The 17577-nt window shown below is 42.4% G+C and overlaps 1 protein-coding gene across 4 annotated transcripts in view; it reads left to right on the top strand.

Annotated features, from left to right (window-relative positions):
- SLC9A7 (solute carrier family 9 member A7) overlaps window positions 1-17577 on the top strand; it is a 63372-nt gene that overhangs the window by 14008 nt on the left and 31787 nt on the right. For all 4 annotated transcript variants that reach the window (XM_068681570.1, XM_068681564.1, XM_068681584.1 and 1 more), the window contains exons 2-5: window positions 13346-13545; window positions 14813-14890; window positions 15533-15609; window positions 16596-16708. In XM_068681570.1, coding sequence (XP_068537671.1) covers window positions 13346-13545; window positions 14813-14890; window positions 15533-15609; window positions 16596-16708 — 468 coding nt within the window. The remainder of the gene's footprint in view (window positions 1-13345; window positions 13546-14812; window positions 14891-15532; window positions 15610-16595; window positions 16709-17577) is intronic.

Raw genomic sequence — 17577 nt, 5'->3', positions numbered from 1 at the left:
TAGTGTGTTGCTAGTGACAGCTTGTCACTAACAGCAAGTCTTGCATAAATAGTTTTTGAACAGCAAACTAAGAGCTTGAAAATGGTCACTAACTGAGATACGTAGTTGGAGGAAGGACGTTAGAGGGTAAAGATTTGCTCCATTGATGAGGATACTGTATTTAAATGTGCATTTTGAATATTGCTCTCATTCAGACTTCTGGTGGAGTTGCTTTGCATTCAGTTGCCATCTTTAGGACCTTCACCAATAGAGGCGTTGAGTGCACAGTTTTTTCTTTTTTCTTTTTTTTTTTTTTTTCAGATCTCTGCTAACACATGTGTGTTCCCTGACTGGGTGTGAATTCATGGCTGCATTTCCTGATATCAGGGCATCTACCATTATTGCTGATAGAAGTTGCTAATTGAATATTTGTGTTTCTGTAGACATCAGTTGCTCAGCTGTTACCTGTGGGGCTTGATTTGTGTTGCTGTATTCATGTCAGATATTTTTTTTCATGTTACTCTGATAATTTTGATAAGCGAAGAACTTGTCTGTATAGACGTACATTTGTACAAACTGGCTTCCATACTACTTCTGGCAAAGAAAATCAATCTGTGATGTCTAATGTTACAATACCCTGGTCACCTGGACTCCTGGGTATTTTACCAGGCGTCTGGAAACTGCAAAAGCCACAATTGTCACATGCGAAACATGTTCTGGACCAACCTGTGCTCTGCATGTGTCAGTCCTAAGGAAAGGCATCATGTGCCTGTCAGTGTGCCTAGCTCACATGTCAGCTCCTAACCATGCTGGTCAGGTTGTGTTTCACCTTGGTCTCAGGAAACATTGCTTCTAGCAGCAGTGAAGATGAGTTCCTACATGTGTGAGAGAGAGGGGTCCTCAGAACAGCAAACATCTGCATCTTGAGAGGTCTGCCTCACTTGCACAGTAGTCTCTTAGCTTCAAGAAAAGAGCTTGTATGTGGTACGTAGAAATCTCATCATGTCACACATCCTTCCTGAAGTTTTCCTTGCTCCTTCTCCTGTTTTTTGGGAATCCAAACACTGGAGACTGACCAAGCCATCTGTTAAATCCCCTGATGTGTTTGCAGAGGAGTGCTGTTACTCCATCTCCCTGCTAGGGAACTGTGACAAGGAACAAGATCAAGAGCATTCACTGAACCTCTTACGACGCCCATGACAGGGATTTTTCCCTCAGCGTAATCCCAGGTATGATTTCATGTACCAGTGAAGCTTGGAAAGCCCAGTACTCTTGCAGGCAGACCTCTAAATGCTTACTGGTGTAAGAATGCAAACTCATGCCCCTTGTGGAAAGCCCCTTGTAGTTGTCAGCATCACCCGGAACCTCTCGGGCACAAGCCTTGAGTCCAGCTCTGCAGACAGCGTGATGTCACTCTTAGAAAAAGACCCATCTTCAGGTGATATCCTTTCCAAATTTTACCAAATAGAATGCGGGACAAGTGTGCAGCAGCCTCCTGTGAGCTGTAACTTGTCTGATCTCAGAGTAAATCCCAGCAGAAGTGTTAGACGAAGGCTGGATGTCATTTTTAAGCTGATTTGGTGCCATGTTCTTGTGGTCTGCCTGCTCTTGGAGCAGAGGGGGGATTCACCAAAGCAAACTGAGGTGCAGATTATTGCCCTGCGTATGCAGAATAGGAAATGCTGAGTGCTCTGCACAAAAATGGCTATTGGAGTTGAGATAAAGTTATAGCAGTTGTAACAGAGGGAAGACACAAGTCTGGGATTGCAGCTCTGTGCCGTTTTGGTTGCAGCTTCTTTGCATTTTGGTGACTGTTCTTGTCTCAGCTTCCATGGCTCATTGCAGCCTGCTCCTTCCTCCTCCCCCTTGGAGCTGTCGCTGTGCTCTCTCTGCTCCAAGATCTGTGGCTCTTGTGGCATCCCGTGAGCTTCTGTGCTGGGGCAGCCTAAGTAGATACCATTTCTGTTATTAATCCTTCCTAACCAGTGACAAAACCATGATGGGAGCCTCCTTGGAGATACTGATTGATAAGCTAGCTCAAAGTTTTTCTAGTGTAGTAAGTGATGTCTTAAGAGCTGCAACAGCCTCTTCTGTCTGCTGTCACTTTATGCTCAGTCTGGACTTTTTTTGAATCCCCCTTTTAAAGAAAAAAGAAACTCATGGAGGTTTTTAGTTAAGTTTTTACAGCAAATTTAATTTAAATCATAGGACTTAACAAGGATATGACTTCAGCCTAGCAAAATCTCTCATACAGTTTTATTTGAGAGAACTCGCCTTAGTTTTAAGAAACACTTTCTCAAACTGGAACTGTGAAGTGTCATTTTTTGGATATAAATATTTTCTACTCTTTTTCTGCAAAAATATCCAAAATTACTTTCATACAAGCGTGCCTTCCGCAGAATCCACAACAGCGTCAGGTAAGGACATCCTAGAGACACTCAGGCTGTCAGTGTTGGATTGTGAAGTTTTAAGTCTTGTTGGCATCTCTGCAATTTGTCGGGCTTTAATGTTTTATAAACCTGATACTCAGGAATCTCACGGATGAGAGCAGTTCCTTAAAAATTGCCTTGTGACTTTGTTGAAGCTCTTTCCAGACTCCTTAAATTCAGAGGTGTGCTCGTAGCACTGTGTCTGAAGGCTAAACCAGTAATAATCAATGTTGTGGCTCCATATTTCTGTTGTATTCAAGTCTTAAGCTGTTTGCAGAAAGAATGCTTTATGTAGCACCTCGTATCCCAAATCTGCAAGCTCAAGTTCAAGATTGCGTTTGGAACAGCTGCCCTTTCTGATTTTGAGGCTGCTTAAGCAAAGGATCCATCTTTCTGCAAATCCTCAGCCAGTAAGTTGTTTTGTCTCAGTTCCAGGAAGTTGTGCACATTTATTATATAATAAATACAATAAATAAAAAATAAAATCAAATCTTGTGACACTGGCATGTTTCAACAAGGGAATCTATGCTAAATGTCATAACACCTTTGAATTAGTTGTGTGTGTGTGTAGGAAACTGCCTAGCTGAATTGAGAAAGCACTGCTCTGAGTTGCATGGTTTGGGAGTTAGCAGTTCTGGAAAACTCAACTCTTCCAGGGAAAAATAGTTGCAGTTTTGTGGGTCAAAAAGGGACCATTTTTAGGTTTCAAAAGTGATTTATTACCTTAAGTATAAAGGAAGAATGTTGTTGTTGTTTTTCCTCCTGTTTTCTTTTTCTGGAGGGTTGAGTAAAGCAAAGAAAATAAAAAGTTTGTTATAGATGGAAGTCACAACTGGTTTGTAAGATCACCTCATTTTTCTCCTAATGTGTCCTTAGAATTTGAACTTGAGCTCGAACTTTTATTTTTTTATACTGAAGTCAGTGCTTATGCTTCAACACTGTAATTTTTGTTTGCAGTTGATTACTGTTCTTTTCCCCCACCTTTCTTGATGAACAACCTGGAAGAGGAATGTGTGGGAGCTCTTGCAAATTGCTAATGACTTCTTCTAAAAGGCAAATCATTAAATAAAACCTCTTCTCTTTTAGTGCACCATGGATTTTCAATCTCTGAAAGAAAGGAACTTCATTTATAGTACTCCTGTGGCTTTTTTTTTTTTTTGACGTGAATTGTGCAGGGGAGATGTAGTGTCCATGGGGTGTAACTGAACTCAACTTTACAGCATATTAAAACTGCATTTTTCTGGGGGGTAGGGAGTAACCTGTTGGGCTGAAAATGCTCCTGTGCTGGTGGGCTGGAAACCTGTCAGTGGGATTAAGGGAGAAGGTAACCTCTGGCTGGGGGTTCGGAGTTGCAGTGGAAGGCACTGGCAAGCCTGGGGTTTGACTGTTTTCTATTAGAGAGGAAGCTTGAGCCCTTGGAAAGGGATGAGAGAACAGGACTGTGTCCTGCTGGCTACGAGCAGGGGCTATTTGTTGGTCCTGTGGCTTCCCTGAGCTTTGGGGTATATGTGTGTGATGGTTGTACCACCACCATGGTTGGTGGAGGCAAAACAGAAGCTTACAACAAGTTGCCCTTGATAAATTACCTCCAGTGAAGCAAATCTGCGGTCTTTGTGTGTTAATTACTGATCAAACTTGTCTGCTGAGAGTATTAATAAGGTGCACATAGGTGCATGGCCATCGACTGACAAATTCATATGGTCACCGACCTCAGAGTAAGTACTTAACATAAATAAATAAATACGGAAAGTTTCAAGAGATGTTTTTCCAAGTGTCCAAATAACCATCTTTTAACCACGCTGCCCAAAAGCAGTAGTGCCAGCATGTGATTTTACAAATAAGCAGCTTCTGGCAAGGACTCCAATGCTCTCTGAGAGCTCTCCCTATGAGCAGCATGGGCAGATCTGGATGAGCTCAGCCAGGTGGTGTAACCGGTTATCTCCTCAAACCGGTGTTTTGGGGAGTTTTGTGTTACTTTCAGCTGTTTATCTGATACAGGAGTCCTAACAGCCACGGTGCTGTTAAATAAGGTGCTTTTTTGTGGTTTGGGATGGCAGCTGTAGGCTAGACACGGTGTTTTATATGGTGTTGCACATAGCGACTGGCACTCGTGTTATTCCGTCAAGCATTTCTAGTCTCAGAAAAGAGTGTATTTGGAGAAGTGAAAGTGACGCGAAGCCAGAATTAGCTGATGCTGTGTTTTGCTTAAACCTGAATGGAAAAGTTACAAAGTCAGGTGGCCGATTATTTAAAGAAGTCTCACGTATGGTGGAGGGCGTCCTGCTGTGGTGAGCAGCAGCGCCGGGTTTCACGGCCTGCTCATCCTGTGTGGGCGCGAGCCAGGCCCTCGGCCTTCACTCCTACAGGAGGCGTTCATGTTCCTCATGGCAAATGTGTGCGTTGCCAGGTTTTTATACATATGGTATGTGGTTAATTCTTCTTTTGAAAGCAGCTCTGGTGGTTTTTATAAGCAAACTGCTTACAAGTAGTTAACCCCTTGTGGTTGTCTTGATGGAAACCGTGTCATGAGAAGCAAGATAAAGGTCGGAGGGTATTTTGGTGACAATTTGCTGAAACAGTCCCAAGAGTAGTGTAAAAGGAATGAAATAGATCCTTCTGGTCTTGGTATTTTTGTGAAAGGGCATTTTTCCACCTTGGGATGCACGAGTTGCTTTATGGTGATTACTTTGTATGTGTCTAAATTCAAGATCTTACTGTTTAGGCTTTTGTTGCTGTTAAAATAGATTTTGTGGAAAACCTACTGGCTCAATCTGAGAATCTTACTATTTTCTCTTCAGGTTGTATCTTTTGAGAAAGCCTGCAGAGAGGAATGGATGGCCAGAGGACAGCATAAATAGCTGTATGCATGCAAAAATGGTTAAGATAAAAGCAGTCTCATGGGATGTGCTGTGGTTCTGATCATGTAGGTGAGATCAGCCTTTGGAAGAATGTTTTACTCCTTATTTTTCTGCTGTTGTAATGCCAAGAGGTCTTGCAGCAAGCCCTTGCAGTTTTAGGTGGTGCCCGGGATGTCAGTGGGTCCTATTTTTCCACGTAGCAGGGACTGACTGCTGTTCAGCTGAAATAAGTCTGATCCTACTGGATCTCAGCTGGCACCTTATGGGCTACAAGGGGATGTGAGCTCATCAGTTCCCAACCACCTCTGTCACTCTAATGAGATGTGCTGGGGTTAGGGTTGAGGTGGGATGCAGATGAGACACAGCAGATGCTCCTCGGGCATCATGCTGACACCACTGGTGCAAAAACGATGGAAGGGATGGCAAAAATGTCAGGCGAGAACAGCATTTAAGATCTGTCAGGAACAGGCAGGGAGACATCAGTCTGCAGTGGGAGCAGAGACAGTGAGTGGGAACTGTAGGGTGATCTTGGTTAGAGGAAGGTGAATCTTGTACCACTTCTGGAGGGAGCACTGTAAGAGGCTGGGAATGGCTTCTGGGGAATGGTACAGGCGTGGAAAGATGGAATAGGTCTCCTGTTGAGGCTGTGGGTGGGTGCTGCAGTAACAGGACTTCACTGATCACACACCGTCACCACAGGAAGTCACAGGGTTGTCATCTTCCCCCCTTCTCTGACATCTGGATCACTGCATTTCCCTGGAAGCCATGACCTGTCTCACGTACAAGCACCAGTTGCCTCAGCAGAAAGGATTTCCTTGAAAATTCAGTCAACTTCAAAACTTCCTGTCCTGCAGGTAGGAGGATGTCTTGTTAGTAAATGGATGTGGCTTGGAGCAAAAAGACATTGCAGGGAGTATTGGGAAGTACTCCTTAAAACCTTTGAACGCCTTTTTGATGCAGGCTTTAGCCTGTTCATCTTGCTCATGTGTCTTCAGTCAGTCTTTTTAAGGCTTTGCTTGGGCCACTGTCCTAATCAGAAGATCCCAGAAACAGTTTCCAGGATGAAGGCTTCTGTACGCTCCTGTAAACTTGCAAATATTTTTCAGATGACCAAAGGCTTGTGGCTGGGATGTGGTTTGTTGTTTTTAGCAAGAAAACAGGCTTATCTGTAGTTCACAGCTCTCCTCGTAGCCGTTGTGGAGTCTTTGAAACCAAAGCCACGCAGAGATGGATATATTTCCTGCCTCTTCCCTTTCCACCCTCTCCCTGTGTCAAACCCTGAAATGATAGTGTCAGCAAAGAGATTGCTGCTGCTGCTTAATGACTTTCTGTTGGGTTTCGGATTGAAGCCAGACTTCTACGATGACAGATTAATAACTCCTTCTGCTAAGCTTTATGGCATATGTTTTGGGGTGGTTGGGGCAGTAATTGTTGTCTGGGCTTTTTTCTCTTACATAGGAAAGCTGCTTTCCTGGCTAGCGTCTCAGCCAGGTGATGATACTGGTAGAAAGGTTTCTTGTACCAAACAGCTTGACATTATTCTTTTTTGACCTCTGAGGAGTTCATGGCCTCCTGTTTGAGGTATACCAAGTGTTTCATGTATGTATGTATACACAAATGGAGAGAAAAGCAGTAACAAAACACGACAGAATAGGAAGTTTTATGTTATATAACATAGAGCTGCTCCCCCTGCTTATTTTTCTCAAGGAACCTGCTAGTGTGCCTAGGGAGAAAATAAAAAATAAATCTGTGTTTGGATTTCTCTAAACCCTTCTCTGGTTTAGAGGTCTCAGTTGAAAGAGATGCTTGGATCCTGCCCCGGTAGCAGGGCGTGGGACTAGTCACAGCTGGTGCTGGGTTACGAAGCCACGGTTGCATGGGGAAGGAGAGAGGGAAAGAAGTGCCCTGAGGTTGGAGTCAGGGCTTTCGTGGTTGCCCATTGCTGCTCATGCCTCCAGGAGTACGTGTGGCTTTAGTACGTGTATGGTTTTCATTGCTCTGGGCTTGATTGCTAAGAAGGAATACTTATTTCTGGAAGTACAAAGAATCTTTTAAAATATGTATAAAATGCTTGACAGCAAATGCTTTAAGAACATTGCCTGAGATGATAATTGTGCTATAATTGAATTTGAAGGCACACAGACAGCGTACTTGCAGACTCTTACCTGTAATCTCTGGCAAACACTTAGAAGTTGCCTTCTATAACTGCAGTATCTTATTTATTTGTGAGGGTGTTTCTTGAAATTGTCCTCCATGGCTTGTCCAGGCTGTTCCACTGAGTCACTGCTGAAGCTGGGAGCTGCCAGGAGCCTTGACTCACTGTCCCATGCTTGGGCCAGAGGCCACATGCCCTTACCACAGGACAGCAGTTTCTTCCATGAAAGCTGTTGAATATGTGGATTTTGTTCCACTCTTCTCTGAATGTTAGATTCCAGGGACAAGAAGGGTGGGGGAATACAAGGAACAATTTCTCTTGCTGGTCAGCAGTTTGCTACACACTTGTGGTCACGTTTGTGGTCAGCACCTTGCTAACACTGTCTGCTCATCCTGGGGTTATCACTGCCCTGTGTAAATGTGCAGCTCTGTGAAGCAGTAATTTTTCACATCACTGACTGCCAAAGCAGCCCTCTGTCTTTTGGTAGTTATATTTTTAGATGCCTTTTTCCTCTCTTAAAGCTGTTCTTTAACCCCATTGTCATTAAAGAGTAAAGTACATCTGCTGCCTTCTGTACTTCGTGCTCTTTTGACCGTGTCACTTCACGTGAGTATGTAGATGGCACTAATATGACATGACCTGAAGAAGAATTAAATCTCCAAAGACAAAAGCAACCCATCAGATTTAACAGTTAGTCAGAAGGGATTTTTGGCCATCAGATACTCCTGTGGCCTTCCTGGAAACCGAGGTTTTAGAGAAGGCAGCAGCGTGCATGGTGTGTGTGTGTCTGGCAGCATCAAGTCAACAAGTTAATTTGATATTTGGGTACTGTGCAGCATCTCTAACCTTCTTTGAGTAATCTGTTTGTTTAAATACAGAGCAATGCCTAGTTCGGTTCACTGATTTTTTTATTAATATATTTTTTAAGTGAATAAAGTACTTATTACAAAAATGCCCTTGATAGCGTAACCACTCGCTGTGCCTACAGGGAAGAATTAGTGCAGTGACATTAATCCACACCTTGTTTGCAGTCTTTTAATGTCCTTATCTAAAATAGTCCTAAGGCAATGACAAAGCATGACCTTGAATCTGTTATTCAACACTTCAGCTTCTGGATATCCCCAAAGTTTCCTTCAGACTTAAGACCTGGCACCGCCTGCCTGCATTTCCCCTCGGAAAAAAAAATCCTCTTTCACTGAAACGTGGTGAGGGCTCATCCTGTAGTTATGCTGCTGAACCTAGACTGCCGAAGACGAGGATTATTTTCAAAACAAGTCTCCATCTTTTGCAGAGATGTGACGAGCTGATGAATCCTGTGCTGGAAGCGTTGCACCCTTAGGAAAGTAATTAATGGTAGGTGGTGCTGAGTGCAAGACCCTAACAGAGGGCTGAAGCTCAGCGATGTCTGGCTTGCACCTCACCTTCTTGGAGAAGTTGTACTGCAGTACGTGGAAAGCACAGCGAGTGGCAAGCACTCAATACAGAGAGAGCGTGTTGCAAGCTGGTATGCAGCTGGGACCTAACATTTGATCTGATTATTTTAGGTGCAGCACTGCTGGCTCAGTTCTGGGTCAGAAACAATACTTGAATTCTTTCCTTTGTAAGAAGTGTTGAAACTTCCTGATGATAAATCACTGAAAGGTGAAGGTGTGGGCTGTCACGTTCAGAGGCTGACCCTGTGTTAAGAAAAACACTTCCTGGTTTTTTAAAACTGTGGCATCTCAATCCAAACAAACATCCTATAGTAAAATAAGCTGTGTGATAAATACTGTGTATTGTTATTAGTCTTCTGCCTTGAAAATATATTTGAGCAGGGCTTTCTCTCATCAGTCTTGCTGTTTTTTTTATCTTTTGTTTTTTGGTCCATAAGTTGGTAAAAAGTTCGGTTTGGGTGTATGTAGGAAAAATCTAGGCTCTCAAATGTTACAAAATCCTGTTCTATTTACTTGCTTTTGGGGAGAGAAAAAAATATTTCACTTGCCATCACCTTGGACCACTGGGAGGCCAGAGCCCCACAAGTATCCAGAAAATGTTCTGTGCCTCTCGGGCTGTGCACCAGCAGCGCTGTCTTATTTAAACAAAGCTCCAAAGCCACAGAAATCCCCAAGGTTGACCAAGGAAACAGCAAAGTTGCTTTTAAAGAAACCTTTGCAATATAAAGTACTTGTCTGGAGGGTCCAAATATTTGCAGGAAAGAGTCTGAATTGCAGAATTAATCCAGGTGGAAGGACCTGTGGAGGTGGCCTCATCCAGCCCTCTGCTCAGAGCAGGCTGCAGGGCCACGTTCATGTGAGTTTTCACTGTATGCAAGGATGGAGATTATGCAGCCGGTCCTGGTGCTTATCCACTTTGCTGTGTGGTGGCTTTTTCTTAAATTTTGTGTGTGTTGCAGTGCCTTTGTTGCTTTTAGACCTAATCACCACGTACTTTTCAGAGAAGTCTCTTTATTCTCCGTCTTCCCAGTAGGTAGCTGTAAACAGCAGTGAGGCCTCCACCAAGTCTCCTTCCTGCTGCAATGCAGTTAGTGCAAGTTGTGCTCCGCAAGGGCAGTGCCTCAGCAGTCTGTGCCCAGCTCTCTGCTAGGAGTGGACAGAAGAAAAGATATCTACAGGTTTGAGTTCACCCACTGATCAAGTTCAGATTCACAGTCTGAATTCACTGACTGAGCCGTGTCTTGCAGTGCGGATCGGCCACAGGAAGGCTCCCTGAAACCTCAGGGCTAATTCTTCTAGAAGAGGACTGGGCTGGAAAACCACACGACACTCAGCCCTGACCTGGGACAGGCGTTAGTTAGTGGTTGTGCCTGCCTGAGCTCAGTCTCACAGCAGTGATTTCTGTGCTCAAACAAAAGCAAAAGTAAATACGCTGCTTAAAGTGGTGTTTTGTTGGATTGGTGTTAACTGCCTCTGAAGTTCTTATCATCACTAGAGATTCCTTTTTTTAAAAAAGGAAAGAAGTCCTAGCTTTTTAATGCTTTATGTGCAGTAAGATGCTCTTTGTGTAGCAGCTGCGTGACTGGCATTGTACAGGCAGCGCAGTGGCAGAAATGCTTTCTCTGCTAGAAGTGAGAGCACAAGTCATGCGTAGGCAAGACATAAAGTATTAATTTTTGAATTTATCTTTCCTGAGTCCTTATGAGCAGTGATGTAAATCTACAACCATTACCACAAACAAATTTTGAAAGAAAGGCTCTTCTAAAGTTTTGCAGTGTTTATAGTTCACTTCTAGCTCTCTCTCGTGACAGCCTTGCAGAAAAAGGCAGCGCTGGTTTAGTGGCCCTTGAGGTTTCTTTTTAAAGAGCTAAAATGCTCAAGTGTTCAGACAAATATTTGCTCAATTGATCAAGTTCTCTATAAACTCTTCATCAGTGAACCTGTGCAGGATGAAAGTAGCATGGGGACTGTGTTATTCCTTGCTGCTGTCCCTCCTCTTGCCTCCAGATGAGCAGTAGTGCTGTACCAAATTTGTGCTTGTATTATCATCCTAGAAATTGCTGCTAAAGTAAGTCTGGAGTATCCCACTAAGCCTGGCCATCGAGCAGCTCCAAGTCTTTTTCTTTTATGGCCTTTTTCTGCAGCCGTGACTGTGTTGCTCTGGAAATGGTTGAAGTCAAGTATCTAGAGAGAGTTCGTAAAGGATGAACTCGCTCCCTCTGTAACATGCTATGACGGGCAGCTTAGAAAGGCATCACTTGTGAAGCTGTAAATTGGGCTGTTTGGTCTGCCTGAAAGCTGCTTAGGTCTTCAGTTGTTTGGGACCTTGGGGGGATGAGTAGGTATGGCTGCATCCTGCTGGTGATGGTTTTCCCAAGGTTGCTGGGGATAGAGCTGCAAGACAGCGTGACAGCAGGGATCAGAGCTTCCCAAACTGCATGGTCCTGGGTGTGAGGGTCATCCAGCTTGGTGTTTTGTCAGTGGAAAGTGTATGAAAGCAGGATATTTCCCGGTAGCTGGGCTGTGGGACGCTGAGGGTTAAAGTATGTTTAACCTCAAACAGTGAGTACGAGTTACAGCTATAATTGTCATATCTTCAAAACCAGATTTAAAATAACCGATGTATTTTATTACAGGGGAAAATGTATGAGTGGCTTACATCCAGTTCTGTAATAGAATCACATCCTGCTCCCTCTGGTGCATCCTCCTGATACAATAGCAACAAAGGTTTCCCTATTTGCTTTTGAAATGAATTCACTGAATGATGCTCTCTGAGCCTAAGAAGCTATTATGTCAGCCTAGCAGTAGTATGGAGCTGGTTTTGTGCCACTGCTATGAGTACAAGCTGATCTGTAGAGTTTTTATTCTTGCTCCTGATTTACTACAGGGTTTTGGCTGATCCCGGTTAGATCAATATTTAAGACTGAAAGCCTTCTGGGGGTATTGTGTGAGCTTGGTTCTCTCTGTCTAGGGACGAGGAGAGTGAAAACAGCAAAAAGTTTTGGCAGTTTGGTTGGGTTTGTAGAAAGTGTCTGTAGCCATCACTGGCAGTGCAAATAGCTTGAAGCTGGCTGGCTGTAGCCTGTCACTTCGTGCATAGCTGCGTTTTCATCACATCCATTATGTGCAGCTGAAAAATACTCGGGGGTCATGAGGAAGCATACTCCGTAACTCTGCATTTCAGTTGTCAGCAGCTGAAATTTCAGAAGGTAGGCTTGTCTTGCCCAAGTCTTTGTCCCGTGTGTTCTCTTTGAGCATACACATCTTGTTTCTAAACGAAATAAATGCTAATCTTTCAATTAGGTTTTAACGATCATGCTGCCGTTATGGCGTGCTGATGGCAGAGAAGGGGGACACATGGGTAGCCGCCCACTCGAGTGTCACAGCTGTTGTTGTACCTCCTTTTCCATTAATACTATTTTTCCACTCTGAACCTGAGGAGAATGAGGAGGCTTATTTTGGTTGGAGGTTGTTCTATTTTTTTTATTTGTTTTCTTACAGTTTGATTACTCTTTAATCCATGCCATAAGGATAAGGTTTTTTTGGTGCTGTGTATTTTTTTCTTGTTATACCTCATTTATGCTCTGGCTAACACCTGTCAACTTTATTTACCATCTGGGGGGAAAAAAATCTATGGGTGCAGATTGGTCGCAGACAGCAAAGCCAGCATTAACTACTGCCCTGTCCACAAAAGGATCATTTCTCTACTGACAAATACCCATCATCACCTTGCAGCTGTCTGCAACAAGGATTAAATCACAGGTTGTTTTAAGGTGGCGTGGCGGGGAGACTTTCAGAGGGCATCAATCTGTATACTTAGCAGACCAAAGCCACTCTGACTATTCTTATCCATCTTTCTGTGGAGTCTCGTTCATTCCACAGTACCTTTAAGAAGGAATGGTGCTCAATTAAATGTTATACTTCCCCAGATTTCTGGCATTGTCCTTCTATCAGGTTACCTTTGTTATTTACAAGTATGCAGGAGATCCTGCATCTGCCGTTGTTAGCTGGCTTAAATTTGCCAGGCAAAAAAAAAGGCTGCATCCTCACTGCAGCTGTGTTCCAATATTTTACAGCAAATGGTTTCAGTTAAGTTACGGTCTCACATTTTCAGCAGTTATTCATCAGCAGTGGTATATCCACTCAGTTCTGCCCGTAAAAAGGTGAAATCCATTTGTTATGTCCCAGTGCTTGGCCTCAAGCACAACTCGGCGTTTACACATCAGAGGTGTGAATGAGGGTGAGGAAGAAGAGACTTGAAAGTGAGTATTTTTGTCACTTTGGGCAGAAGCCAGATTTGACAAACTCATCAGTAGTTTCAGTGTGCTCGGGGCATCTCTTCCTTTGCAGGAAACTGAAAGTAGCAATTCACTGCTGTGTGCCTGATGCTTGTGAGGTTCCTGCGTTATACTTCAGCTGATACTCAAAACTCAGCAGCGAGGTAAAGAAGTGGCAGATCAGACTCATGGATTTTTAACTCTCTTCTTCCAGGACTCATCGTTGGGGTGATCCTGAGGTACGGGACTCCCTCTACCAGTGGCCACGATAAACCCTTCAGCTGCTCACAGGAGGACAGGCCGTTTACAACCCTGCTGGTCAATGTCAGCGGGAAGTTCTTCGAATATACGCTCAAAGGGGAGATAAGCCCTGGGAAGATCCATAACGTGGAGCAAAATGACATGTTGCGAAAGGTGAGGCTAGGCCATTTCTTGTGAGTGTGTGCTGCTTGGCTGTGTGGGGTTTTTTTCTGCAGCTCCCTCCTTCCCCTGCCATTTGGGTGTTAGGTATTCTCAAATGTCTGCATATCTGGTGGTAACAACACTTCAATGCTGAATTCAAAAGCACCTTCTGTGCTCTAGTGCTGCTGGCAAAGCTGTGTTCTGCTGCCAGCGTGTAGTTCTTCCCCGAAGCCCTTGCTTGCTGCTGGAGGCTTAATGTACACTGCTAACATCTGTACAACTCATGAACGCTAGCTGAGCAAAAAAGGCCTTCGTTCTGATCTCTGATGCTGCCTTCTATAATACGATATATGGCAGACAACGAATAGTGATTGTTTCTTTGTTTTGTCCTTGGGTTTTCGACTCTGTTTATGTTCAGGAAATAGTTGCTGCTTACATCCCTGCAACCTACCAAACAAGACAATCTGGTGTTGGGAGATGAAATTCACTTATCAGCTGTTGCTTGCATCTGCTATGTCACTGCTTCTATTCAATAGCTGGAATTAAGCACCCTTTCTGTGTAGCAAAGCTAGACTTCGAGGTATAGGGTTGCCACTTTAGGCCTGTAACCTAAAAATACTTTTCTGTGAAGACTATGAAGAGAACGTAGGTGACTGTTCATGTGTACCTGTCTGCTATAGACGACTGAAATGAATCCTGTACTGAGAGTGCACACTTGTGTTTATATTCCAGTCTGTGTTTAGATACTAAATGAAGAGGGCCTAGACTGCCTCATGTGTGAGGGTCTTGTTTTAATTCTAAATGTTTGGGTTAGTTCCTTAGTCTAGTGCAGTCTGCCATGGATACCTGCAGTATCCACTGAAATACTTGGAAGTGATGAATGATCCCAGTTCCTGAAAACCAGACTTGTATATGACTTGACTAGGGGGGGAAGAACACACACAACAACAGAAAGTACAAATACGTGACTGTCAAGTATCACAATAAGAGATACTTTCTCCAGTATCCTTTCTATTAGAGTATTTTTTATTCAAAAAGGGGACTGTAAGACTGTCATTACTGATGAATGCAATGTTTATTTTCCTAGATGCCTTTCAATGTGAATAGCTGCAGCTTTTTGCTGCTGCGTCTATATAGAGCTGGCCAGTATTTTGGAAGGTCAACTTGGCCAAAAGTTTATTTCAACACCTACAAATATTTGTCAGAAAAATAAAAGAGGAAAAAGACTTTTTTTTGTGTGTGTTTGTTTCTAATTCATTTCACACTTTAATTTTTTTAGGTAACATTTGACCCAGAAGTCTTTTTCAACATTCTGTTGCCACCCATTATCTTTCACGCTGGTTATAGCCTGAAGAAAGTAAGTGTAATCATTTCCTGAAGAAAACAGCCTTTTCTTAATGAGAGACTGCTGATCTGGTCAGGATCAGGATTTGTTCAGGAACACATGTGACAATAAGAAAAGCCATTTTCCTGCATAGATGGTTAGGTCATACTGTTTTAAGAGAGAAACGTATTAAATTGCTGATTTGTTTTCCTTTGAATATTACCAGAGGTTAATATCAGTTACATTTAAAGTAGAAGATGTCCTGCTATGAATTATGTTGGTCCTTTTCTAATGTCCAAAATACAGTAAATTACCCTGAGAAGTGGACCCAAACTTGAATCCCAGTGGGGGTGTTCTAGATTCTGGGTGACGGAAGGTCTGGGTTATGACATCTTCAAGTGGTGCTTGTGTTTATTATTATAGCTATGTCTTATATCTATATATTATATCTAGATATTTGTTATAAAAATATTATTGGAAAGTTTCCTGTCAGTGAGCTCCATGGTTCAGATTTGATATATTCATTTTATTGAAGTTGGACAGAACTTACATTGCAGTAATCAAATGATTTCTCTAGAAAGCACCAATAAAGGCAGGTGTAATAATGCACTGTATGTTTTTGAACAAGTGATGTAACTTCTTTAAATGAGTATGTAAACCTGTTTTCTTATGCAGAGACACTTTTTCAGGAATTTGGGGTCAATTTTGGCTTATGCCTTCTTAGGAACAGCAGTCTCTTGTTTTATCATTGGGTAAGTGAAATCTGTACTATCTGTTGCTATTTTTACTAAAGCTAAATTTGAAAAATTCACACTGAGCTATCTAGATTGTCTTAATTTTGTGATTTGTTTGATTTTTATTTGCAAATCTTCCAGACAGAATTAAAATAAACTTCTGCTGAGATCTGGTTTTTAAACAATGCTGCCCCTCCAAACAATATTGTCAAGGTCAATTGGCATCAATATTTACAATAGAGAGCAGCATTCTGCTTTTAATGTCACGTTACAGTACAAAGTGAAAGCTTGTTAGACTCCTATTAGAATTAACTTCATCCTGAGTTGTAGGCACTACTTGTAATAGAATTTTAGCTGTCAGACTTCTAGAGATGTTCCTTCCATTGTGCATGCACACTCTCTCCCCCTTCACCCCCGATGGATGTGTATGCATAATTTTATATGTATATGTACATGTTTGGTTAAAGATAACCACATTGGTTTACTTGCATACGATCACTTACGCACTAGTATTGCTGTGTTCTTGGGTGTTCTGAAATACAGAAATTGCATAGAGAGAAATACAGTGTTGCATATGCGACTTTGGTTTGTGTCTCTCAATTTCACCAAAGAGAAATATGTTAAAAGCTATTCTTAGTTCAGAGCTTTTTCTGTGTCTTTGTGTACTGTGGCAGAACCAACACTGAGGGGAATTCTGAGCACAGAAATGTTCCCTGCGGTGGAAAAAGGAAGCAGCCTGTGGAGTTTGTGCTAGTTGTATGAACAGATCTTCTGCTGTTTGCTGATTTTAACTGTTAAATGTTGGATCATATCTCGCTCTTTGCTCAGCTTGCTCAGAAAGAGAGGGAACTTAATTTTGAGAGCATAGTGTTAAACTGCAGCAGTGTTTCATGGAGCTCTAGAATAACAAAGCCCACCTGAAATACTGTTTCTTGTCGTTTTGCTTTGCCTGTCTGAAATGTGCCAGCCTGTTTGACTTGGACTGTTTTATCCTCTCTCTACAGGAATCTCATGTATGGGGTTGTGAAACTAATGAAGTTGGTGGGACAGCTCTCTGGTAAATTCTATTATACAGACTGCCTCCTCTTTGGAGCAATAATATCTGCCACTGATCCAGGTAGCTTGCTGAACAACTTTTAATAATCTTCTTAAAAGATCCTGTTGCTAGGATTGTTGGCTGTACAGCACAAAGATATTAATTGCATTTTATTTTCAGTGATGTTGTGCTAGTATCTCTGATTTTCTGTGAAATGCATACAAATGCTGGGTGCTGTGAAAGCTGTTCTGTCAGTCTGTTGATGGGATAATATGTTTGGGGACAAATCAAACTTTCCTGTTAATTATATGTTATTTTAAATATTTTTCCCTAATAGATTTTTGTTTAGTGTACCTCAAATTTAAGGCTGAAAATTAATGAAATTATTATACTGTGTGGATAGTAGGACTTCTGTAGCTATGTTGCTTGGGACAAAGGATATTTTAAGGGCTGAATTTGAGTAGGTTTTGTGTTTTTTTTCTCAATCCAATGATGCTATACAAATTCAAGCAGAAGAATGCTCTTCTGCAGATTATCTTTTGGCAAAAAAATTTAGTCATTCCTTGGAAGTCCAGCATATTCACAAAGGTGTCCACGCTTGACAGGTGAGCCTGGAGAGCTGGTGTGCGTGAAGGACTAGGGGAGGGAGTGTTGAAGTGTGAAGCCTGATGTTTAAAACAGATTGTGTGATGTCGCATGTGTTAGTTGGTGTAAAAATGGGAAGTAGCTCCTGTGATTGAGCTGAGCTCTGAACAGCTCATGGTTGCACATGATTTTGGCCTTTATGCAAAAAAGAAGTACCATCTGATTTTTTTGAAGCTGATATATGGGAACATCTTCAGAATCATTCTCTCATGCCAGACTGAAGTGTTTGTGAAAACACTGATTGAAATGGGCAAGACTGCTAAATATTTCTAATCTTACACAATTTTACACTGCTGTGGCATAGT

The sequence above is a fragment of the Anas acuta genome, chromosome 1 (assembly GCF_963932015.1).
Source record: "Anas acuta chromosome 1, bAnaAcu1.1, whole genome shotgun sequence".
Taxonomy (NCBI): domain Eukaryota; kingdom Metazoa; phylum Chordata; class Aves; order Anseriformes; family Anatidae; genus Anas; species Anas acuta.
The sequence above is the reverse complement of the archived record's forward strand: the minus strand, read 5'-3'. Positions and strand labels throughout refer to the sequence as shown.